The sequence below is a fragment of the Emys orbicularis genome, chromosome 5, assembly GCF_028017835.1.
Source record: "Emys orbicularis isolate rEmyOrb1 chromosome 5, rEmyOrb1.hap1, whole genome shotgun sequence".
NCBI lineage: Eukaryota > Metazoa > Chordata > Testudines > Emydidae > Emys > Emys orbicularis.
This window is the reverse complement of record NC_088687.1, coordinates 84,810,784-84,837,650: the sequence shown is the minus strand read 5'-3', so window position 1 is coordinate 84,837,650 and position 26,867 is coordinate 84,810,784. Positions and strand designations below refer to the sequence as shown.

Here is a 26,867-nt window from a genome sequence, read left to right as displayed (position 1 = left end):
CTAAAATCCTTGTGAGCTTTCTTCTTCTGACATACACTCTCTTCTCTTCAGTTGGATCCAGATGCCCTTATTTGGGCGAAGTATTAGTTCTCCCACGAGGCCAAGCCCTTCTCGCTCTTGACTAGTTTCCACCCAAAAGCGTCGTAGGATGATGGCTAGAACAGCTTTCTCTTCCATCTGTGCAAAGCGCTGGCCTTCAGGTTAAATTGGAACAGAAACAGTAGTAGTTTAGTACTCGTAATTACACGGCAAAGGTTTCCCACAAAATCCAGCATGGGAATAACTGTGCATCTGGTGTCATAGATTATAAACCAATATGGGCCAAATTCAGGGTTGAATGGATGTGCACGCACAAGAGGAAGGACAGAATTATGTCAATTTTTTATCCTAAAAGTGGAGTGTGCTGGTGTGGTAGGGAGGCGGAGGAATTAGGCAGACGATCAAAGGTTTACAAGGAAAGAGGAGGGGCGAAAAAATAGAAATAAAAAAAAGAACTAAGCAAATTGATAAGGGTCACGGACCAACCTATTCGCCCTGGTCTACACTAGAAATTTACATCAGTATAGCTTCATCTCTCAGGAGCGTGAAAAATCCACTTCCCTGAGAGACGCAGCTATACCAACCTAACCCCCGGGGTAGACAGTGCTAGGTCGACAGTGTTTCAAGTGCAGACAAGCCCTTAGCCAAAGATTTAACTCAAAAGAGGTGTGGATTTTAAAAAGTTGTCTTGTGCTGTATCTCACCCTTCCCTCAACCCCTTTTCTGTACATTGTCTATTCAGACTGCCATCTATCTATGCAGGAATCTTTATGTCTGCAAAGCGTCCAGACTTCTTTGGGTGCTCTAGAAACAATAATTAATTAGCCTGGGTATAATAAATTAGATCATCTTTCAACACATGAAGATCTGATCAAGAACAAAAGAGTAATCTTTGATGGGGCAGGTTAATTTTTGCTTCACTAAATATTTGGACTCCTGAGAATGTCTACTATAACTTCGCACTGCTGACAGAAGAATCTCAGCACCTGCTGCTGAGAGCATTGCCAATTGTGGTGCTTCTGTCATTGGGACTGACCCATACAAAATGGAATGAAATCCTGAAAATGAAATGAGATCAGACTAATGGAAATTTACCTTCCTTTCAGTATTTTGACCCATTTGAGGTAGAATAGTGCTTCTAGATGAAGGATCAATAGAGGGACAGCTTCTCTGATGTCACAACAACTATAGAATATACACAATACTCCAAAAGTTGTTTATTTTTTAATACCCATAGCTCTGTTAGGTGCTTCAGAGAAACAATTACAAACACAATCCATACCCTGAACAGCTTACAAGTTTAGGAATTCAGTGAACACCTCAGCAATAAGTACAGAAGACAGAGGAGGGTTCTTAAACTTTCCCCTCCAGCCTGCTGGTTGAGATCATTGTGTAGCCAGCAAACATATCCCAAGGGAAAGGAGAGAAAGACAGTGGCTCATGTTGTTCCCTAGTGAGTTGTCAGGGTGTCTTTGACGGGTACTGGAGTCTTGAGGATGTGTCCAGGCCTCTTGAGCAGAACTAAAGTTAGCATGATACAGTGCTACATATGGAGCACGTCCCAGTAAGGAGGAAAACAATAAAGTGGGTGTAATGTGGACTCTGACGAACCCCACGGGAAGAAAGAAAATGTTGTGACAATAATAATGTGAGATACTGGTAAAAATTGCTCTGCTGCAGTTATCAGCCACAGAGACCTGAAATCTCCATTCAAATTCATAGGCTCTGTTGTGGGTACTACAGCAAAGGCAACTTCACCCAAGTGGTAAGAAAATAAACATATATGGGACCTATTACACGTTACTACGTACCAATACAGTTTCTGGGTCCAGCAGAGAAGGGCACATATGCATATGAGTGCCTTCCCTTAGAATTCTCAGGGAAGAATCGCTCAGGCCTAAATTCTTCCGGGTCTGGAAAAATTTCCGGTTCTCTGTGCAGCACATAAGGAACGACAATTACCTCTGTTGCTTTTGGTATCTTAAATCCTCCTGCAAAAACAGTATCAACATGCCAGTGAAGTAAGTGGCTTTCTCTAAATGGATACAAAGCTCAAAACAAATTCTTGACGCAGGCAGCACCTTGATGGAGCAGGTATTTATCATACCTAAAATGATGAATACAGACAAAAGGCTGAGAACTACTTACTAATATGGCAATCTTCACTTGTGGTGCGGGCGAAGAATGGAACAGAAGGGAAGAGACGAAGGGCTTCTTTAACAACACACTCAAGATATCGGAGCTTCTTCAAGTCATCCATTGTGACAGGCCGGTCACAGTTCCCTGATCAGAATCACAACAGGGGTGTGAGAGACAACTGTCCTAATCAGATTAAACACACAAGCTATTTTAAGAGGCCCACAGCTATCTTAAATGATGACCAAACTACAACTGCGCCACTGTGCTTATGAGTTTGAATCATTTATCTCAATTTTCATTCTTGTGATGTCCTTAAACTATTATTATTTATTATTTGTATTGAGATAGCATTGAAGAGCCCTAGTCATGGACTAGGACCCCATTGTGCTAGGCACTGTACAAATATAGAAGAGATGGTTCTTCCCCAAAAAAGCTTACAATCTAAGTATTAAAACCTGTCACGACTCCCTTAGCATCCAACCAACTCCTAGTGACATCGATTTCTCCACAGAAGAGTTACAGCACATACAGTGGCAGTACTGTGGTTTATTTGCCTTTTTAAACCTCTACACAGAAATGAATATGTAAACTATATACTGTACCATGCAAACTTACACGCACATCCAAGGAAAGAGTAGAAACTTACCAAACACTTCATCCAATTCTCTGTGAACTTTCTTCTGGGCTTCAGGATGGCATCCAAGTAAGTAGATGGCCCAGTTCATAGCAGCAGCTGTTGTATCATGCCCCTAAGAGTACAGATTTACTAAGATGTTCAGATCTCCATTATCCTCATGCATATGAAGATAAATATATACAAAGAATTAGGGACATTATAGTGGTGTAGTCTAACTGTATAGATACAGAAGAAAAGGTATGACTATATGAATCATGTAACAATTTGGTACCCAAGACTGAACAAGAAATAACCAGTTATGTAATAGAATGGATGGAGACTAAGATAAGAAAAAAACTGAAGTAAATCATAATATTTAATAAGCAGAAGTCCCTTTGCCAGCCCTCTTCTATTACTTAGCTTTTCTATGTTGGCTGGGTGAAGGGTCTACCTCCGCATTCAGTCTCTGTGAGGAAGAGGTTTGCTATTGCTTCCTTGTAGACATAAACTTGTTGACCCACTAAATCTCTCTCGACAGTCACAATAATTTAAACACTATATAGCAATCTTAAAGTCACTATTTTTTCCTCAGTCAACTGTTGGAAGGGCATTTGCCCTTCTTCACCGCTTTATAATGAAATGTAAGTATACCTGACTTTTTAGTTACTCACTATCTTTACTATCCCATGATAAAATATACAGTATTACCATCAATTACCAGAAGAGGGCAAAGCAATTTAATTTTGCTAAGATTATATATTACAAACATAAAACTCAGCCATTTCGGTACTATATGCTAAAGAAAACAAGAGAATGTTCACTAGCAACAGATTTTAGTACAAGTTTAATTTTAATCAAATGTACTCTAATTATGCCATAGAGTAATAGCAACCACAGTACAATTAATTCCATTGCCTCCGGGAATACAGAGTTACAGCAGCAAAAAACTGGAGCAGTACGGCAGGGAACCACACCCAGTGTGATCATTTCCAGTCATCCTGTATCACAACCGATATAAGTGTAATGGAAAGGGTCCAAAGACAGCTGACAAAAGCGATCAGAAGTATAAAGAGATTCATTGTGGGAAGAGATTGGGACCATTCCATTTAGTTGGAGTACCTCAAACATGAAAGTATCCACTTCCTCTCGAATATCCATGTAGCTCAGTTTGTTCCCTTCATCATCAGTTGTACTGAGAAGCATATCAAGAAAAGCCCTTCTCCTTTTGGGCGCACTTTGTTCGCAGTTGTCATCAAAGTCATCTTTCTGTTGTGTGTCATTCTCTATTTCACGGGCTTTTTCTGCAATAACCTTAGATATAAATATATCAATATATTATTTTTTCCACAGTTTAGATTCCACAATCTAAGTGTGTGGCCACTGCTTTAAATACACGTACTTTAAAATAACTTTTATCCCAGATATTTAAAGACTGACTCTACCGCTGACTCCATACTATGCACTGGTTGGTGATATTAAGCGACATCTATACCCACCCCCTTAGTATTTCCCTTAGTATTTGTTTTCCTATTGTACACTGAGTTTGCACAGGTCAGGGTTGTGAATCATGTAGAATCTGAATTTTTAAGTCCATGCTGGCTCTTTGCTTTGATTGTCCTTCATTTCTGAGTCTTCAACGCCGTGTCTGTAGTAAGCAATATTATAATACTGTACAGTGATAGTGCATCACACAGAATGCAAATCAGCATCAAGTTGTTATAGAAAGAAAGACAGGATTTGAATGGTTACCCATGTTAAGCACACCATTGTAGCTGGAGAAAATGAATTAAAATCAGATGTTACTTCTATGGATTTAAAATTAAGAGAAAATAGTGGACTTTTATAAAAAATAGGTCGTCTCCATGTATTTTTTCCTTGCTGAAGTGTATTCATTGAGGTTTTTATTTTTAAGTTTTCCATGCAGTCTACATTTCTATCATTTCCTCAAAATTCAGATCTGAACTGAAATATTTAAGTACTGGACAAAGCACCAGAACAAAGCAGAATGCCATTTTAAAATATTTTAGCTGTTACAGGCCTTAGGGTGTAGAGATCTGATTATTGTAAAATGTTCAGAATATTACATGTTAAAGCAATTAGGATGATTCTATGTGATTTTTTTTTTTTTTTTTTTTTTACCACCAGTTACAACTAAGTTATACTATTACCATGTGAGGGTGACCCATTGGCTAAAACCAACGCTCAAACAACAAGTTCTAAGTCACATTCTCTCCTCTTCAGAGGATTTCTTTAGGGACTGAATATCATAAACATTCAGTTCTCCTATTATATATGTACCACAGATAAGGTGATGTTCCCAATGGCTAATTCTCTGTCACCACATTCACAATTTGGAATCTCTATATTTACTACATTATTTCTCCTCATTGATGGGAACACAATATAAAAAGGAATAACGGGTTACATTGTCAGTAAAACTGTGAAGGATCTTGAGGTTTCTAGTTTGTTCCCTTCCTTCTTGGAACATAGGGTACATCAAGTTAGACCAAAGCCAAGGAGACTTCTGTCTATGATGAATGAGGTCACTCATCCTAGGGTAACAAAAATAGCATTATAATATTTATTTCTAAAAACATATTCACAACATGTCCACAAGAGCCTAATAGAGTCTAAATTTCCTGGTCCTGGACAGGATGATGCAAGTACCACTTGATGTAGCAGACACAAACCATTTTGCCTAATCTTTAGGGATGCCCTCAATCCACTTTTAATTAATTATAATGCTCAGTACCGGCTATAATACTTTTCACATTTTTATTTATAGAAATGTTTCTGTCCAGTGAAATCTATTTTCCCATACAAATCAGTATTAATCCAAGAAGTTTGCCACTATGAAAAAAAAACCTAGGGCCAACTTTTTCTCTTGGTCACACTTATGTAAACCTGGAATAACTCTACTGAAGTCCACAATATTAATCTGCGTTTGCAATAGGATCAGTCACAAAACAAATCATTGTATTACCAATGCAATGCTTGTTCTAATATAATCTGATGGAGACCGGTATGGTCTGATTCTATGGTCACTAAGGCGCTTTTATACTTCTGTGGCAATAAAAAGGGGCCTTGGAATTAGAATAAATTACACTTACACTCAATGTAAGGTCACTTTACACTGCTAGGGTGTGACTCTAATTTATTCTTACTTCACTATTGTGTTGCACCTCCTGTAGTCTTTTACACTAACACACGACGAGTGAAAAACATTACCATTCTAACCTGACACCATTTCACTCACTTTGCACTGTGTAAATGTGTATACAAGGTGCAAATCAACAGTGAGTTGGGCCCAATGTGCTATGTAGATTCAGTGTCCCCCCTCCTCCGCCTCCGCCCCAAAGAAGGCTCAAAGGAGCTGTGGTGACTAGTCCAGCCAATATTAGCTATGGAAGGGCTGATTTGCAACTGCAACATGTTCACACATTACGGCAGCTAGCCTTGTGGAGCCATTACAGAGGTCTCTTCTGTGCACGTACAGCTTGCATAGGTTCTACCATCATCCTGCCACTCTACCTCTATATACACTCCCCCATCCCCACACATGGGCAATGAAAGACCTAACTTGCACAGCGGGCCTTGTGCATAGGTGAACTGTTGCTCTTGTGCAGGCCTGGTTGTCCTACCAGATTTTGCTTTAGAAAGATTTGAGGTGCTATAGCTGGCATTGGCATTCTCAATCCTACACCAACAAAACTATAAGACAGACTTGAAAGATTTACACTTACTTATAAATAGCACGGACATATTCAGAATCCCTATTATTCTGCGCACCGACATTCTTGCCCATCGCAGTTTCTAGAAAGAGAAAAGAGAAACTTATTAAGAATACGTTAGCTGGGTGGAAAGCCAGAAGTACATTGAGAACAAATGGCCAGGTGTTGCATGAAAGCATTGCTGCCATTTACATCCTCATCTCATGGCATTTCTCTTTTTTTAGAATGTGTACTCTCTTTGTGAGTCTAGTCCTAATATTCCTGTTCCTTTAACTCTCCCTCAGATTAGATTCCATATTCCTGTTCCACCCCATAACACAATGTTTGATTGTTCAGATAGACACAAACATAATTAAAACAGAAAAGATGTGTTCATTATTGATAATACAAAAGTAGTGGTACAAGACCAGCAGGGCTTTTTTGTCAATTATCTCAACAAATGAAACTGTAGCATTGTGGACAGCTGTAGTCTCCTCATCATTTACAGCACTTTTATAGCAACTGTTGAATCATCACCAGGACTTACCACAGATTATATCCAGGGCACAGAGAGTGATGTCTAGAAAGCAATCAAAGGGCTCTTTGTCAACGTGCTTTTCAAGATTATCAACCAAAATATTGGCTTGTTCATTCATAACTTCTAGAAAATCAGCTAAGATTGTGAAGTGGAACGTGGGAGTTATCATTTTCCTTCTGGAACGCCACTTATCTCCAGTGCTACAAAATAAAGAGTTGGAAATTAAGTATAAAAAAACCTCACCAAAAAAGAAACAATAAATTGTTTGTGGAACTGCTCAGTGAATATACAATTACTTTCACTAGAGTAGTTAAAACTGGTAGATAGATTCTTAGAGCTCATCTTTTCAAATGTTGCCAGTGGACAATGTAGTCTTTGTCAGTCCATCTTCACTGATGACAGTAAAGAGTGGCTCTAATGACTTGTAACATTTTTCATACATAAATTAATGTCGATAGTTGCAGCCAGCACCACTCACCATAAGAGGTAAAGTGGAAGTACATTTTGCTACAAAACTCTTCTAATCACACAGTGCTCCTAACAGCTTGGTGCTAACTGTAGCTGCTGCAAGACAAATACTGTGAACAAAAAGTTATCCTAAGGCAAGGGCTGACTGAGAAGGCACTTGAGGTGTAAGTGGATGAGGAGAAGGGTAAATAAAAAGCCCTTTGTTAAATATTTAGCAACCCAGCTCCAGCTAAGCCCACCTTCACTGAGAATTGTAAATGGTGGCTGCCCTCATTTTTCCACTATGTAGAAAAGTGAGGGTTAGGGATAGTTACTGCCTAATGTCCAATTTATTACATCAGTATCATTTACCAAACATTTATCAGAGAAGAGGATTCATCTCCCACAGAGCTGTTAAGGTAATGGGATGGAGACTGGCCAAGTATACATTTCTGTGGTCCCTGTCCCCTGCAAATAGCTGTTTCTATTGCAGTGAGACCAACTACTCTCCCTCCTCCCATAAAGCTCTTTCAGGGTGCTTGATCCCAGCCTCCCAAGCCATCTGGCTCATTCTGGGGTGGGCCAAGTCTACTCCACCTTCCCCTCTGCTAGGGTGTCTAGTGGGGTGTCACTGATGCTTCTCCAGTCCCCTCTCCCAACTACTGCTAGTCTTTGAGGTATGGATGTGCTTGATCTTGCACCATCACAACACAGCCTGGCCAAAGGAGCCAGTGGGCCTTCTCTCCTTAGCTACTCTAGCCTGTCTGCTCCTTATGCTGAATCCCTGCTGCAATCTTAAGAGGAGTCCTAGCCTGTGTCTCAGGGTATGTCTACACTACGGGATTAATCCGAATTTATATAATTCGAATTTTGGAAACAGATTGTATAAAGTCGAATGTATGCAGCCACACTAAGCACATTAATTTGGCGGTGTGCGTCCATGTACCGGGGCTAGCGTCGATTTCCAGAGCGTTGCACTGTGGGTAGCTATCCCATAGCTATCCCATAGTTCCTGCAGTCTCCTCCGCCCATTGGAATTCTGGGTTGAGATCCCAATGCCTGATGGGGCCAAAAACATTGTCGCGGGTGGTTCTGGGTACATCCTCCCCCCTCTCCAGGGAAGCAACGGCAGACAACCGTTTTGCGCCTTTTTCCTGGGTGAACAGTGCAGACGCCATACCACGGCAAGCATGGAGCTCGCTCAGCTCAAGACAGCAGTCATGAACATTGTAAACACTTTGCGCGTTATCGTGCAGTTTATGCTGAACCAGAACCTGCAAAACCAGGCGGCGAGGAGTAGGCTACGGCAGCGCGGCAGCGAGAGTGATGAGGACATGGACATGGAATTCTATCAAACCGCGGGCCCCGGTGCTTTGGAGATCATGCTGTTTATGGGGCAGGTTGTAGCCGTGGAACATCGATTCTGGGCCCGGGAAACAAGCACAGACTGGTGGGACCGCATAGTGTTGCAGGTGTGGGACGATTCCCAGTGGCTGCGAAACTTTCACATGTGTAAGGGCACTTTCATGGAACTTTGTGACTTGCTTTCCCCTGCCCTGAAGCGCCAGAATACCAAGATGAGAGCAGCCCTCATAGTTGAGAAGCGAGTGGCGATAGCCCTGTGGAAGCTTGCAACGCCAGACAGCTACTGGTCAGTCGGGAAACAATTTGGAGTGTGCAAATCTACTGTGGGGGCTGCGGTGATGCAAGTAGCCAAAGCAATCACTGAGGTGCTGCTACGAAAGGTAGTGACTCTGGGAAATGTGCAGGTCATAGTGGATGGCTTTGCTGCAATGGGATTCCCTAACTGTGGTGGGGCGATAGATGGAACCCGTATCCCTATCTTGGCACCGGAGCACCAGGGTACCCAGTACATAAACCGCAAGGGGTACTTTTCAATGGTGCTGCAAGCACTTGTGGATCACAAGGGACGTTTCACCAACATCAACGTGGGCTGGCCGGGAAGGGTTCATGACGCTCGCGTCTTCAGGAACACTAATCTGTTTAAACGGCTGCAGCAAGGGACTTACTTCCCGGACCAGAAAATAACCGTTGGGGATGTTGAAATGCCAGTAGTTATTTTTGGGGACCCAGCCTACCCCTTAATGCCATGGCTCATGAAGCCATACACAGGCAGCCTGGACAGGAGTCAGGAGCTGTTCAACTACAGGCTGAGCAAGTGCAGAATGGTGGTAGAATGTGCATTTGGCCGTTTAAAAGGTCGCTGGCGCTCGTTACTGACTCGCTCAGACCTCAGCCAAACTAATATCCCCATTGTTATTGCTGCTTGCTGTGTGCTCCACAATCTCTGTGAGAGTAAGGGGGAGACCTTTATGGTGCGATGGGAGGCTGAGGCAAATCGCCTGGCTGCTGATTATGCGCAGCCAGACACCAGGGCGATTAGAAGAGCACACCAGGAAGCGCTGCGCATCAGAGAAGCTTTGAAAACCAGTTTCATGACTGGCCAGGCTACGGTGTGAAAGTTCTGTTTGTTGAAAACCCGCCCCCTTGATTGACTCATTCCCTGTAAGCAAACCACCCTCCCCCCTTAAATCACAGCTTGCCTTTAAAGGAAATAAAGTCACTATCGTTTAAAAATCATGTATTCTTTATTAATTGATTATAAACATAGGGAGAGAACCGACAAGGTAACCCGGGTGAGGTTTGGGAGGAGGATAGGAGGGAAGTAAAAGGCCACTGAAAAAATTCAATATAATGACAGCCTTTTGGTTGGGCTGTCCACTGGGGTGGAGTGGGAGGGAGCACGGAGCCTCTCCCCCCCCCCCCCCCCGCGTTCTTACACGTCTGGGTGAGGAGGCTATGAAACATAGTGAGGGGGGAGGGAGGTTATACAGCGGCTGCAGCGGCACTCTGTTATCCTGCTGCCGTTCCTGAAGCTCCACCAGACGCCGGACCATGTCCGTTTGATCATGCAGCAGCCCCAGCGTTGCATGCAGCCTGCCACCTCTCATCTCGAGCGTCCCTCATGACCTCACGTTCACTGGCATCTTTCCTGTACTTAGATACCGTGTCCTTCCACTCATTCAAATGAGCTCTTTCATTGCGGGTGCATTCCATTATTTCCGAGAACATCTCGTCTCGCGTCCTCTTTTTCCGCCGCCTTATCTGAGATAGCCTTCGGACGGAGGAGGGAGGCTTGAAAAATTTGCAGCTGCTGGAGGGATGGAAAAAAGGAGAGAAGTTTTTAAAAAGATACATTTTACAGAACAATGCTTATACTCTTTCATGGTGAACAACACTATTCACATTACATAGCACATGTGATTTCAGAACAAGGTCGCATTTTCCATCTTAATATTGAGTGCCTGTGGCTTTGGTATTAGAGATCACAGACGCAGGTCCGGGCAACAGAATTCGGCTTGCATGCGTCCATGGTAAGCCATTGTCTTTCGGCTTCTGCGCCCTCCTTTCCCACATACCAAGCAAAGCCCGTTGACTGCTGCGGTTTTCCTGTTAACCTTCAGCAGCAGAAAACAAACTAACCCCCTCCCATCCAATTATCTGGGATGATCGCTGTACCCCTCCCCCCACCACGTGGCTGGTATCAGGGAAGATCCCTGCTAGCCAAAGGCGAAAAGCTCAGCGCCAATTCCCCGCCCCTCCGCGCTTGGCTAACTGCAGGGAAGGATTTCTTTTCAGCCACAGGCAAACAGCCCAGTAGGAATGGCCACCTCTGTCCCCTTAATTAAATTCCCGTATTTCAACCAGGTTACCATGAGCGATATCACTCTCCTGAGGATTACACAGCGAGATAAAGAACGGATGTTGCTTGAATGCCAGCAAACACCGGGACCATACGCTGCCAGGCTTTGTCATGCAATGATACCAGATTACTTGCTCCATCCCCAGACACGTTAACAGACTTTTCCAGTAGCTGTACTGGCCGCGAATGCATCCCAAGTTCTCAGGGCAAATTAATCATTAAAAAACACTTGCTTTTAAACCATGTTTTATATTTTAAAAGGTAAACTCACCTGAGGTCCCTTCCATGGGGTCATGGTCTTGGGTACTGGCTTGGGAGGCTTGGGAGGGTACTTCAGTCAGGCTGAGAAAAAGATCCTGGCTGTTGCGGAGAACGGAGTGCTGGGTGCTCTCCGCAAGCTCGTCCTCCTCCTCCTCCTCCTCCTCTTCCTCCTCTTCCCCGTCCGCAGAATCCTCAGGTGTGGCTGATGAGATTACCCCCGCCTCGGAATCCACGGTCAAAGGTGGGGTAGTGGTGGCGGCCCCGCCTAGAATTGCATGCAGCTCAGCGTAGAAGCGGCATGTCTGCGGCTCTGACCCGGAGCGACCATTTGCCTCCTTTGTTTTCTGTTAGGCTTGTCTGAGCTCCTTGACTTTCACGCGGCACTGCTCTGAGTCCCTATTGTGGCCTCTCTCCATCATGCCCTTGGAGATTTTTTCAAAAGTTTTGGCATTTCGTCTTTTCGAACGAAGTTCTGCTAGCACTGAATCCTCTCCCCATATAGCGATCAGATCCAGTACCTCCCGTACGGTCCATGCTGGTGCTCTTTTTCGATTATCGGCCTGCATGGTTATCTATGCTGATGAGCTCTCTGTGGTCACCTATGCTCTCCTGTGCTGGGCAAACAGGAAATGAAATTCAAATGTTCGCGGGGCTTTTCCTGTCTACCTGGCCAGTGCATCTGAGTTCAGATTGCTGTCCAGAGCGGTCACAATGGTGCACTGTGGGATAGCTCCCGGAGGCCAATACCATCGAATTGCGGCCACACTAACCCTAATTCGAAATGACAATATCGATTTTGGCGCTACTCCGCTCATCGGGGAGGAGTACAGAAATCGATTTTAAGAGCCCTTTATTTCGAAATAAATGGCTTCGTTGTGTGGACGGGTGCAGGGTTAATTCGATTTAACGCTGCTAAATTCGAATTAAACTCATAGTGTAGACCAGGCCTCAGATGGTTTCAGCTGGGAACACAGCATCTTCCTGTTTTGAGCAGGGGAGCTCACAACTGCACCTCCCCCCAAAATCTCCTATTTTTAAATGTCCCCAAACTGATCATTTTCTTGAACTGACCCTCCTTTGTCTATAGAGTAAAAGTCAGGAATGCAGCTTGCTGAGATCCAGCCACAGTGTTAGTTCATTCTGAGTCTAAATAGCAAAAAATTATGGGGAAAAATCACCAAAATATTTACAAAAGATCAGAAATGGCAGATATCTATATTAGACTTGTGCTTCCAGAATAGCATAAGTAGGTACTATTGCACTGGGGGAGGAGTAAAGTGGGGCCTAGCCAGGGCCGCCCAGAGGATTCAGGGGGCCTGGGGCAAAGCGGGAGAGCAGACATACTAACCGGGCAGCACTCCGAGTCTGCGGCGGCAGGTCCTTCAGTCACTCCGCGTCTTTGGCAGTGTAAAAGTTACTAGTAACCCCCCTTAACAGCTAGCAGCCGTTATGTTAGCCAGCGGCCATTGGGGGAAGCAAACACCTTAAGTACACAGTAGCCTAAATTTTTCAACTGTCTTCCCTTTCAAGGCCTTAAGGTAGTTAAAGCTGGTCCCAAGCCGGTTTTCACTAACCAGATAGCAAAAGCACGGGTCTGACAACCACCAGTCAAGTGTTAACATGGCAAGGGCCTTTGTCTGAATGTGTATAAAGGATCTGTAAAATGTGTGTAAGACAAAGTCTTTGTACCAAGGTGCAAAGTTCTCCTTTCTTCTGCAAAATAAAGCAACTCCTCCTTATCCCTGTCTGGCTGTTATTGGCTCTCAGCTAGGTGGACCCGATATTTCGGTGACAGTTACTGGCGACTCTGCCGGGACTCTCCTAGCTCTCCGGATGGCTGCGGCGAACTGGGAACGACGCCAACGGGGTGTTTCGCCCCTTTTCTCTGCTTCACCGCGGCCCCTTGGGTTCGTGTTCCGATAAGGTGAGTCCTAATAGGATAAGGAGACACTATCTGGTTCTGGTTCTGGTCTGGTTCTGGTCTGGTTAACCGGTTAATAAATTTCTGTCTTATAAATTTGGGCGTTAAGTGTGTGGACGGATCTGAGCCTCTCATTCGTAATTCCTCAGAGTGAAAGCCATCGCGTGCGATGAAGATCTGAGGTCGAATTGGGATCCTTCTGTCCCATCCCCTGTAGCGGTCAATATTAGAAAAAATTCCTGTAATAGGATCCTATTAGGCCATAATTCCCTCTGTTCTCTGTGTAATTCTCTGTTAGGGTGTCAGCAAGCAGATGGGTGGGTCTCTGGTAAAACCCTCTAAGAATAGTCCTTTGAATTATATGTTAAGCAAATGGCCCTTACCCGGTGTTCAAAAAGGGATGTCAAAAAAGCGTTTTTTTACAACTTTGTACCCAGGATTGGCCAGCCCTGGGGACTGCATGGCCCGAGTATGGCTCCTTTAATATTCCTACCCATTTAACCCCCTTGCGCCTGACATTGGAAAACCAAGCGCCGGGGCAAATGGACTATTGGTTTTTCTGGGACGATAAGGCTCATCGTTGCTTAAAGAAGGTACAAATTCAGGCCCCTCTATTCCCAAAAGCTTCTGCCCCTCACTAGGCTGATTATTGGGAGGATATCCCCCCCATGTATTGCCCTAAACCACGGCTACCCCCGGCGGCAGCATTACCAATTGCGGCAAACCCGGTACCTTTCAGTAACAGCAGCACTGAAGGACCCGCCGCCGAAATGCCACCGAAGACCCGGAGAGACTGAAGGGCCCCCCGCCGCCAAAATGCCGCCGAAGACCCGGACCGCTACCGGGTAAGTAAAAAGGCGCCTCTAGCCAGGAAAGGGATTCTTGGTCAGGGCTCGTGGGGCCCCTGCGGGGCCTGGGGCAAATTGCCCCACTTGCCCCCCACTCTGAGCGGCCCTGGGCTTAGCCAGGGCCAGCCCTCCCTCATGAATGACATCCCCAGAACTGTACAGGGGAGACATCCATGGTGGACATTAGGTGCCTTCCCTCCCCAGGCACATGTGCTCTGGGGCAAAAAACAGCAGAGAGGAGCCAGCCAGAGACCGAAGCCAGCAGAGCAGCAGTAGAAGCAGCTGAAGCAGGCACCCATGAACACTGATAATATTTTCCACAGCTTTGACTGGACTTTCTTTGCCTTGTGCTGACTGGGGGAAGGGACTGGAGCAAACAGCCAAAGTCTCTATACCTCAGCTTCCCTCCACATCTGACCTGCCCCATATACGTTCCTCCCTTCCCTCTTCTCATCTGCTCTATCCCTCTCATCGCTCTCCTTTCCTGCCTTTTCTGTTGTGTGAATCTCCTCCTAGCCCCCTTCAGAAAAAATCATAGCACTACTATGACATTTGTGCTTCCACATTATTCACTTCACTTGTGGTTCATATCCCTTTCCCTCACCCTGTGTCTGTCTTGTATACTTATACTGTAAGCTCTTCAGGGAAGGGAGTATCTACATGCTGTGAATGTGTATGGTGCCTAGCAAAAAGGGGCCCTGATATTGGTTGGTCCCTTGGCATTACCCTAATAATCATGATTCATAATAATAGGAGACTATCCCTTCAGCAGAGGTGATAAGTGTGCATAATTGATAAAGGTGGTGTGTTTATGTATTTGATATAGCACACAAATCCAAGCTGACTATGATTTAAAGGGCCAGGGGCTCTGGCTACTGCCTGGAGCCCAGGGCCCTTTTAAATTGCCAGGCGGGAAAGCTGCCCCCTGCCGGTACGGTCGGCTGTGTACGCAGTACCGGACCGGCTTACTTTCATGTCTGGGGTTCACCTTCCTCTGAAACATTAAAGATTGGCCACTACTGGAGACAGCACACCAGACAGGGTGGACCACTGCTCTGAGTGGTACAGAAAATCCTCTCTTTCAGACAATGGCTGGTGTGTCTTGCACACAGGCTCAGGGTCAAATTGATCACCAGATTTGGGGTCAGGAAAGAATCACCAAGTCAGATGGGAAGGGTACTTGGGCATTTTTTGCCATCCTCAACAGCACAGTGTGTGGATCACCAACCAAGATCATTTGTGCGTAGCTTACCTAATCAATTCCCTGCCATTGCAAGGGCCTTGGGTATTGGTAGCACCTTAGTCTTTCTTGTTCTCTGCCTGTAGCACACAACAGTTTAGTCTCCTGAGGACTGAAATACTTTAGTTTAACCCCAGTGTGACAGATATGGCAATTTCCCGCAATATACTTGGGAGACCTTATTGAATTAAGTTTACATATCTTTAGGGTCCATTGCATTAAATGAATGGTTGTGGGCTTGGATGATCAAATGACTATATTGAACAAAGTGGCAGACAAAAATGGATTTTTGGGATAATACCAGTGAAATGGATTTCCTGGGAAATATCTAGGGGGAAGTGAAAGCAAATTTCACACCCACCCCTACCCCACCCATGGTTATGCAACTGCACCCTAAGGACAGGACAATCATTAGCTGATTCCCTAATCCCGGAATCCCAAGATCAAAGGACCAAGCTGTGTAAAGGAAAGATGAACCTATGCATGGGTGTGCTTGTTCTGAGCAAAAGCTGTAATGAACTTGTAACTACAGAAAAACCTTTTGGTGGGATTGGAAGGACTGACTCATACCAAAGCCCCTGCTGGAGTAGGGCGTGGTGGCTGTCATCTTTGGTAAGCTTTTCAGCATGTGTGTAGGTTCTTTCATTCTTTTTAATGTTTTCCCTGTAATCCTTTCACCTTAAAAATAAATGTGCCTGCTTAGAAAGAGCTGTGTGGGAACTTATAACTGTGTGCAATTAAACTGTCTATAGCCTTTGGAGAAAAAGCAAAATACAGACACTGGCCTGTTCAGACAGTCTGGCTTGCTGGGAATATCACAGAATAGGCAGGGAATTTTGCAGCCTAGAAAAACCCCATCAGGAAGGAGAGAGACACGAAAAGGTGATGGGAGAGGAGTTGGGAGCCTCGAGTGGGTGCCCTTGCACATGGCTTGCCTTGAAGTTCATGAAGCTGAGTCTGAGGACAGCTGAGGGCTACATCAATAAGACTAAATGTGTCATTTGTGTGGGGAGAATATTTGATATTGCTGGATTATAATTGACTGGTATTCTTTTGCTGAAGAATTAAAAGTTGTTTCTATCAATTATGAAAACTCGAGCTCGGTGCATCCGAGTGAGGTCTTGCTACATCGTTTGCTCTGAAGTCCCATTCACATTCCTCACATAACATGATCCTTTCAAGAACTTTCTTGAAAGTTCCTCATTCCTCACATAACAAGATCCTTTCTAGACTCCAGATGGTGGCAGGAGGACCCCATTTTATGGCCCTGCAGGTGATACATGGGTCTAACGCTGCTCTTTGGGCATCTGTACTTTACATTCTAATATTCAGACCATAATTATGCTTTTATTCTGCCTATTAGCAAATAAAATATAACACATTCTAGTCTTCAGGCAGTAAATATACATTATATCTTAGAATTTAACTTTTCATAACTTTAAAGGTACATGACTATTTATATATTACGATACCTTGTTAGAAGTCCTGTGCCAAGCCATGGATGTAGAAATTTGTACGGAAAAGATTTTTCTATGTGCTTTGAACTGTTTAGAACAACCTACCAGCAGGAGAAAAGACAGAGGGGAAATATCTCTTTAAAAGAAGAAGTTGGTAACACTGTATACTCATTCTATTTTTTAGGAGGAGGGTATTTGCAAAATATATTCAAAGCTATGACTGCTCTCCTATAAACTTGAACACCCATTTACAATCAGAGATAGCTTTGCATTGCTCAGTCAACTTTACAAACCCTGGAGGTACAGGAGAGATCATTAACAAGGAAATATTTATCACAATAAAAATACATCAATTTGATACTACACTGTAAGAGCAGGAAAATGTTCCAATGGATTGTAATAGTCAATAGTATAAATGTGACATTCCTTTTTAATATATTGCAATATCTCCCAGGCCAAAGTAAGCTGGATATTTGGACTGACAACCTGAACTGCAACAGAGGTTCTGTCTCTCTCATGTAACTGGTAAAAGTACATCTACCTAACAGTAATATTAAACATGAGACACAGAATATAATTATTTATGTAATACATCTACAAACTTTGCCCAACTAGAGTAGGAGTCTTTCTTGGGTGAATGAAACCATCTTGTGCAGAATTTAAGCTTTCATTTTTAAAGTTAAGTTTCTAGACCTTCAGGTTGTGAAGATAACTTGATTTCTGGTTGGACTGTTTACACCAAGGCAGCGATGTCTTCCCAAACCCCAGGGTAGGTCAGTCTCCGAAGCAGAGCTGAGAGCGATAACCACAAGTTTGTGAAGAAGAGTCTTTTCAGAGGCAAAAAATGGATTGTTTTCTTGGGAAAGGGTGGGGGACAAACTCAGACTCTTATTACCAGTAGGGTAAGTCATTTTGTCAGCCTCCTGGATTTTTAGTTGGACTAGTAGATTTTTATAGGAATTCTGCAGGTTTAAGCCGGTGCTGTGCTTCCAGGGGCTCCCCCAGCAGCTTATTCAACTACCCCTCTTAACTCCACAGAACTGATATATCCCCAGAGGCGTTTCCATGAGGGGTCAGGAGGAATGGGGGAGCATACTGAAGAGGCAGATTTACTCCAGTCCATGGCATAGGGTAGAAGGGGCTCCTAGGGGTGACATTGGGTCAACCTGAATTTCTTGGGCATATATTTAAAGACTGAATTACATACACACCTAGAGGCTGATGGTAGTGGGCAGATTTTATACACTGAAATACATAAACAAGTGTCCTGATAACACTGGTCTACAATTTTTGAGAAGTCGTCTGCTTCAGAGATAAAATGTGCTATTTATTATGTATTTTGATGTGCTGAATTCAAATATGACAATTAAAACAACTGATTGGCTACTGTTTCTAAGATATTTAAGTTTTTACATTTTATGTTTATGTATATTGTGTAGATAGTAGAGTTTTAATCATAAATTGTAAACCTAGGTCTTTTCATGTGTTTATGGTTCCTTTACATAATAATATTTCACCTGTCCTGTTTATGTAACACTTTAAAAATCAGCAAAAGGGTTATATAAATAAAATTTATTATGAAACAAAAGGCAAAAAACTATTCTGTACATAGTTTAGTCCTATTCAGTGTCTACTCGGCGCTTCTTGGCTTGTCTCTTGTCTTCATTAAATGGAGCGTCTCTTGTCACTGTCCAGCAATAGTCTGCAAGCATTGATGGGCTCCATTTGCCCTGATAGCGTTTCTCCATTGTTGCAATGTCCTGGTGAAATTGCTCGCCGTGCTCGTCGCTCACTGCTACGCAGTTTGGTGGAAAAAAATCTAGATGAGAGTGCAAAAAATGTATCTTTAGTGACATGTTGCAACCAAGGCTTTTGTATGCCTTGAGGAGGTTTTCCACCAACAACCTGTAGTTGTCTGCCTTGTTGTTTCCGAGAAAATTTATTTCCACTAACTGGAAGGCTTTCCATGCCGTCTTTTCCTTGCCACGCAGTGCATGGTCAAATGCATCATCTCGAAGAAGTTCACAAATCTGAGGACCAACAAAAACACCTTCCTTTATCTTAGCTTCACTTAACCTTGGAAATTTTCCACGGAGGTACTTGAAAGCTGCTTGTGTTTTGTCAATGGCCTTGACAAAGTTCTTCATCAGACCCAGCTTGATGTGTAAGGGTGGTAACAAAATCTTCCTTGATTCAACAAGTGGTGGATGCTGAACACTTTTCCTCCCAGGCTCCAATGACTGTCGGAGTGGCCAATCTTTCTTGATGTAGTGGGAATCTCTTGCACGACTATCCCATTCGTAGAGAAAACAGCAGGACTTTGTGTATCCAGTCTGCAGACCAAGCAAGAGAGCAACAACCTTCAAATCGCCACAAAGCTGCCACTGATGTTGGTCATAGTTTATGCACCTCAAAAGTTGTTTCATGTTGTCATAGGTTTCCTTCCTATGGACTGCATGACCAACTGGAATTGATGGCAAAACATTGCCATTATGCAGTAAAACAGCTTTAAGACTCGTCTTCGATGAATCAATGAACATTCTCCACTCATCTGGATCGTGAACGATTTTGAGGGCTGCCATCACACCATCGATGTTGTTGCAGGCTACAAGATCACCTTCCATGAAGAAGAATGGGACAAGATCCTTTTGACGGTCACAGAACATGGAAACCCTAACATCACCTGCCAGGAGATTCCACTGCTGTAGTCTGGAGCCCAACAGCTCTGCCTTACTCTTGGGTAGTTCCAAATCCCTGACAAGGTCATTCAGTTCACCTTGTGTTATGAGGTGTGGTTCAGAGGAGGAGGATGGGAGAAAATGTGGGTCCTGTGACATTGATGGTTCAGGACCAGAAGTTTCATCCTCTTCCTCGTCTGCCTCAAGTGAGAATGATTCTGGTGCATCAGGAACCGGCAGTCCTTCTCCGTGGGGTACTGGGCGTACAGCTGATGGAATGTTTGGATAATGCACAGTCCACTTTTTCTTCTTTGACACACCTTTCCCAACTGGAGGCACCATGCAGAAGTAACAATTGCTGGTATGATCTGTTGGCTCTCTCCAAATCATTGGCACTGCAAAAGGCATAGATGTCCTTTTCCTGTTCAACCACTGGCGAAGATTTGTTGCACAAGTGTTGCAGCATATGTGTGGGGCCCACCTCTTGTCCTGATCTCCAATTTTGCAGCCAAAATAAAGGTGATAGGCTTTCTTAACCATAGTGGTTATACTGCACTTTTGTGATGCAAAAGTCACTTCACCACAAACATAGCAGAAGTTATCTGCACTGTTCACACAAGTACGAGGCATCTCTGCTCACTTTGGCTAAACAGAAATGTGTCCCTTTGCAAAATCAAACACTTACAAATAAGAGAGCATGACACTGTATGCTTTCTAGAGCTGATATAGGGCAATTTGTTCAGCAGAGTGATGTAAGCTTCGTTATGATTGCATCATCCATGACTTCTAGGAATAACATGATGCAATTCATATCATGAATGACGCAATACCAGCTTCAGATTGCATCATTCATTGTTTTGCCTAAAAAGCAAGTACTGTCCAAACCCAGTCATAGATTTATTCATAGATCCAGTCAAAGATGTATTTTAGTCATTTCTGGTTTAAATTGAGATCCCTTCCCTTTATAACTCACTTATCCTCCGCCATTCCCAAGTCAAGGGTCGTATATACTGACCCAATAGCATATCTTGAAAACTAGAGCCAATCAACAATTTTAAGCATCATTTTCGTTCTCAGTGACCCAGAATTAGTAAAGTTTGACTACATTTATTTCAGAAGCATTTTGGCTGTAGAGCAGTGTAATCAGTGGCAGAAGAGATACCTGAACAACAGAGTTGCCTTAAGGCTACTCTAAATAATGCATCCTCCTTTATAAAATAATGCCTATGGTTTTAATTAAAACACTTTTTTCAGTTTTAATCTGATTGATGCAAGTTATATCATTTCCATCAGTCCTCAAGTCCTGTTGAGAGATTTCTTTGTATGCACTTTATTTAATAAATACAATAAAATGTATCTCACCCGTATATCACTTGCTAATAAAAAAACAACTGTACCTTGAAGATAATAGCACAACACTGATGTTTTAAACTAGTGGATCATTAACACAGTATCTGCATTCAGAACCTGTTATGTTGATAATGCGAAGTGAAGTTCAAGGTTTTCCACAGTCCAAAACCTGGATAAACATTTCCTCTCACTTAGTCGAGATCACAGAAGTATTTTTAATCAATGTAAAGTCACAGAAGAAGAAATTTTGCATTTATCTCTAAGCGAACTACAAACCATTCAGGGCTAGACTGCACTATTTAGGCTTGATACGTTTATGGAGGGAATGGTTTGATGGGATAACGTGATTTTAGTCAATTAGGCATTAACGTGCTATCGCTGGTAAAATGAGGGTCCGGCTGTAGAATCTTGCCTGTATGCTCGGGGTTCTACTGATCGCCATATTTGGGGTCAGGAAGGAATTTTCCTCCAGGGTAGATTGGCAGAGGCCCTGGAGGTTTTTCGCCTTCCTCCGCAGCATAGGGCAGGGGTCGCAGGCTGGAGGATTCTGTTGTGGGTGGGTCAGCTTTTGTGGCCTGCATCATGCGGGAGGTCAGACTAGATGACCATATTGGTCCCTTCTGACCTTAAAGTCTATGAGTCTATGAGTCTATGCACCTGCCAGAGCAAAGGGGATGGTACTCACACCCCTGCAGAGAGAACACCACCGGTATTGTGTCTCAGTTGCACTGACAGGGAGTGATTTGTGTCATCCCTTTAGCTCATGCAACATACCACTGGGAGGAGCATCTGGCATGCAGTCCCTGTGCTCCCCTGAGTGCCTAGAGTTATAAAACACCTGCACAGAAGTAGGGAGGGAGGGCAGGCAGGGAGGAGGAGGAGACCAGCATGAAGCCTAAGCTCTAGATGTAACAAGAAGTTTGGTGATTGGCATGTGTCCTTCATGACCAGCCATTTTTAATGTTTACTGTAAACTCTGGAGATGAAACAAACACAAAATTTCAAATTAGGGAATAACTGTCATAAATTCTATGACTTATACAAACAAATCTATTAAACATGAGATAGGAACACTCACCTCCACAGCATCTGGATGATATAAAATCACAAAAGGCAATGGTCCTATCCAAAGTTTTAGCAGGGGTAGATTCCTGTATTCTTTGAAGATGTGTACTACTTGCTTAAAGAAATCTGTGGGGTGGAAAAAAGCAATTTGAATAGGCCAAAACTAGAACTTCTGTAATCATGTAATTGATCATGAGTTCACTGCAGTGTTAGTTTTGCTACTGTGACAAACCACGTATGTTTTGCACTTATTTATTATTTTGATTATAGTAGCACTTAGGGGTCCCAGTCGAGATTGCGATAAGCACTGTACAGACACAGGAACCTTGCAACCTAAATAGAAAGGACAAATGAAAGAGTATAAAGGAAATATTTTTATCCCCCTTTTATAGATGGGGATCTGACACACAAAGAGATTATGTGACTTGACCAAGGTCACATAGGAAGTCTATGGCAAAGCTAGGAATTTAATTCATTTCTCCGGATTTCCAGCCCAGTGCATTAGCACAAGCCCATCCTCACACTGATTAATTTTTCTGAACAACATGATAGATGGAATATAAATCCTTGGGGGGTAAGGATCATCTATTAAATACAAGAGAACCTCTACTGATTGACTTTAAAGACCTTAACTGACACTCTCTAAAATGGCACCAAGAGCATCTGAGATAAAAGGGGAAATGAGATTGTGCAGATTAATAAAGCATTCCACAATAATGCTAGAGTCCACATTCAAGAGAAATTTCTACACAAAAGACCAGAGGGTCGCCACCTATTATTAACGTTGCCTAACACTTTCCACTATACGGCCTCATTTTTAGTTGCTTATAACGTTGCCAAACTTTAACAGTTTGGGTTGCAATTTTCCATGCCAGGTGCTCACCACAAGCCAAATTTCAGCCAAAACCATTCAGTTGTTTTCAGGAACAAGGCTAAGTAAAAATATGTTTCAGAGTAGCAGCCGTGTTAGTCTGTATCCACAAAAAGAACAGGAGTACTTGTGGCACCTTAGAGACTAACAAATTTATTAGAGCATAAGCCTTCGTGGGCTACATCTGAAGAAGTGGGCTGTAGCCCACGAAAGCTTATGCTCTAATAAATTTGTTAGTCTCTAAGGTACCACAAGTACTCCTGTTCTTTTTTTAAAAATATGTTGTTGTTTTGCTCATGTTAAAAAAATTCTTGAGACCTTTACTTTTAAATGCCTTAACACCTCCATGCAGGGGAATGGACTGTGTGTCAGGAATGTACCTTGTGCCCAGGACCGGCTCTAGGCACCAGCAAAGCAAGCACGTGCTTGGGGCACACATTTCCAGGGGCGGCATTCCGGCAGACGTCTTCAAAAATTCCAACATCAAGCCCCAGCTCTCCTCGGGCAACAAAGTGTCAAACAACTGCCTGGACGTGGCGGGCAGTGGCCCTCCGGGCTACTGCTACAAAGCCTGCCTGGCCCCGGAGTCCACCAAGAGCGACTTCACGTTCCTAAAGCCCTACCGCCCGAGTCCCCCGAGGAACAACGAGAAAACCGCCGAGAACTTACCAGGGCCGGGCAGGAAGCCCCCAGTGGCCAATAACACCGTCAGTGCTGCCAACCAGGTAACCCTGCGCTGCAGTACAGCCGGTGGGGCTCAGGGAGACGGACCGGGAGAGAGTGCCATGAAATACCCCTTCAAGGGTTAGCCCGGCTTTCCCCTTCTTCTCTCCCTCCCCTGCCCCCTTGGAAACGAATCTGAGCCGGGAGAAATCCTTTCATTCAGGGACAACTTTTTAAAGATAATGACCCGACCCTTTGATCAAGTGGCAGTGTCAGAATTAGCACCCGTCGGACAGCAGGCAATTCTCCAGCACGCTCCTTACCCATTTCAGTTAATGATTTGGGGAACGTCAGGCTCATTTTAAATGAGCGAAAGTAGCAGAAAGCGCTCAGAAGCGGCAGCCCAGCTCCTAGTAAGACTGAAATATGGAGCGTGCCCAGGAAAGCCAAGGGCTCTCTCCGATCGGGGCTGTACAACCCCGTAGCCTTCCTTCAAGAGATCCAGACGTGACACCGGGGCAGCAAAGCATGCGGTGATTTAAGCCTCTTGAAATGTCATCTCTATTCTGTTTTTCCCCTCCACACATATTACAAGCGGCACGAATTACTCATGCGCTCTAGTGGCCCATGGGGCTTTTCAGCTCCTCTGTCTCAATAAGAAATTCAGGCAGATACACCCGGCTCAAGCAGATTCAGATGCAGTCGTTGCCCAATGCTGCATCAGTACCGCACCCAGTCAAAAAAACCAAACCAAACCAAACCAAACCAAAACAACAAAAACATTGCGAAATGCAAACATGTGTAAAAGCCACCAAAAGGGGGGGAGGGGCAGCCTTTTTTTTTTTTTTTTTGCTTGGGGGGGCAAAAAACCTAGAGCCGGTCCTGCTTGTGCCATCCCACTAATTTGATCATTTTTAGCCTTAGAAAAAAAACATTTTGTACTTGTTCGGTAGAGACTTGCTAGATCTTAACAGCTAAAAATCTCTGAAGATTCCTTCTTCACTGAGCATGCTTGAGTCTCTCACAGCTCCTGTGTGCGACCGGACCAGCCTCTTCCATCCCCTCACAGCTCCTTTGTGTGACCACACTGTGTATGTGCCATCCTTACAGATTTATTTGGACATAAGCTTTCGTGGGCTAAAACCCAGTTCATCAGATGCGAAAGCTTATGCCCAAATAAATTTGTTAGTCTCTAAGGTGCCACAAGTACTCCTCATTGTTTTCAAAGTAGCAGCCATGTTAGTCTGTATTCGCAAAAAGATCAGGAGTATTTGTGGCACCTTAGGGCTTGTCTTCACTACCAGCCAGGATTGGCGGGTAGAAATCGATCTCTTGGGGATCGATTTATCGCGTCTCGTCGGGATGCGATAATCGATCCCCGAATCTACGTGTGTACTCCACCAGCCCAGGTAGCAGTAAGCGCCGTCGACGGGGGAGCCGAGGCGGTCGATTTGCCGCCGTCCTCACAGCGGGGTAAGTCGGATCAGATACGTTGAATTCAGCTACACTGTTCCCGTAGCTGAATTTGCGTATCTGAAATCGATTCCCCCCCCCCCCCCGGTAGTGTAGACATAGCCTTAGAGACTAATAAATTTATTTGAGCATAAGCTTTCGTGGACTACAGCCTACTTCTTCAGATGCATAGAATGGATCATAGAATGTATAGAATGTTTTGTATCTACAAACAGCCCTCTGTCACAATCATGCCTGTTCTTCCAAAAATAGTTGACTGTTTCTAAGTTTTATGACAGAAACTGGCCCTGTACATTTATCTTCAGCACAACCACCACACCCACCCTGCAGCAAAGTTAAAGCAACTAAATAACCCTTTTCCTTCATTCCACTTCAGGTATAACTTACCTGAAAGATCCCTTTTGTTAAAAAATCAAGGCTCAATAATACAGCACAAAAGCCCATATTTGCACAGGTACAATAAGCACAGAAATCCATGCACATTGATATTTTTACTATCTCACTGTGGAGAAAGGCACAATAACTTGAGCACCTTACCAAGGCCTGGTCTACACTAACCCCCAAATTCGAACTAAGGTACGCAACTTCAGCTACGTGAATAACGTAGCTGAAGTCGACATACCTTAGTTCGAACTTACCGCGGTTCAGACGCGGTCCACACGCGGCAGGCAGGCTCCCCGTCGACTCCGCGGTACTCCTCTCGCCGAGCTGGAGTACCGCAGTCGACGGCGAGCGCTTCCGGGATCGATTTATCGCGTCCAGACCAGACGCGATAAATGAAACCCGGAACTTCGATTGCCAGCCGTCGAACTACCGCGGTAGTGTAGACCTGGCCTAAGACTCATAGGAATATAGAAAAATCTCACAGTAGAAAAAGAACTAGTAATGTCTGATTTGTCTTGAAAATCAGAGGAGCATAATGAATGGACTCAGAACACCTAATGTGGAACTGTTCCAGTTTTGAGTAAATACTGCTACACTTTGAAAGTTTGTTCTGAAACAATAATTCTTACGAACATAACAGGCTCATCTAATTATGTAATTATCCAGCGCTTTAGCATGACTCCTTTACCTTAGAATCTAGTGGGGAAACATGTACCATGGCAGTTGTTTTTAAATGTATTAACCATGAAGAGGCTGACCAAGGGTATCTAAAGTTTCACGGAAAGACAAGAAATGGATTTCAAAGCATACGGGGTGGAACGGTAGCTTCTGAAAATGGCAAACTTCAAAATGCAACAGAGGGTCCTGTGGCACCTTTAAGACTAACAGAAGTATTGGGAGCATAAGCTTTCGTGGGTAAGAACCTCACTTCTTCAGATGCAAGACTTGCATCACTTGCTCACTCCTACTCTGTTATTCTACAACAAGAATTAGTGATGGGGCCAGTCCAGCTCCACTGCTTCAAATCAGCTCCTACTTATACAGCCCCCGGAAATCCCCAGCCACTTCCCGAGCACCTAACAAGTGTCTACACCGCTGTACGCCCTACTGCTGGAACTGATCCCCGGGGCATTGCGGTCACCCTGGAGAGAGGGTGCTTCAGGCAGCAGCTCCAGGAGGGAGAGGGGTTTGCACTGCAGGCAGCTACCGCTACGTCTCTGGACGGCCGTTACCTTCCCCTTTGCGCTCCAAAAACACAGTATTTCCCAGCAGAGGGTAACAGGGGCTGACCCCTGGAATCGGCTTCAGCGCTTTCCACTTCCCCAGGTAATCTAGCAGCAGGCGGAACGTGAAGGCTGCCAGCAGCGTGAAGAGCAGAGTGACGACTCCGGCCCCCCAGTAGAGCAGCAGGTCCCCCTCCTGAGCCAGCTGCAGAGCGCCCAT

The 26,867-nt window shown here is 44.1% G+C and overlaps 1 protein-coding gene across 1 annotated transcript; it reads right to left on the bottom strand.

Moving 5' to 3' along the window:
• Nucleotides 1-26,867, bottom strand: LOC135879671 (cytochrome P450 4V2-like). Its single transcript, XM_065405721.1, is given in 12 exon segments — nucleotides 1-194; nucleotides 1,851-2,030; nucleotides 2,188-2,322; nucleotides 2,825-2,927; nucleotides 3,914-4,105; nucleotides 5,093-5,173; nucleotides 5,175-5,346; nucleotides 6,538-6,607; nucleotides 7,052-7,242; nucleotides 16,956-17,041; nucleotides 22,047-22,159; nucleotides 26,657-26,867. Coding segments are annotated over 12 exon segments (1,728 nt in total).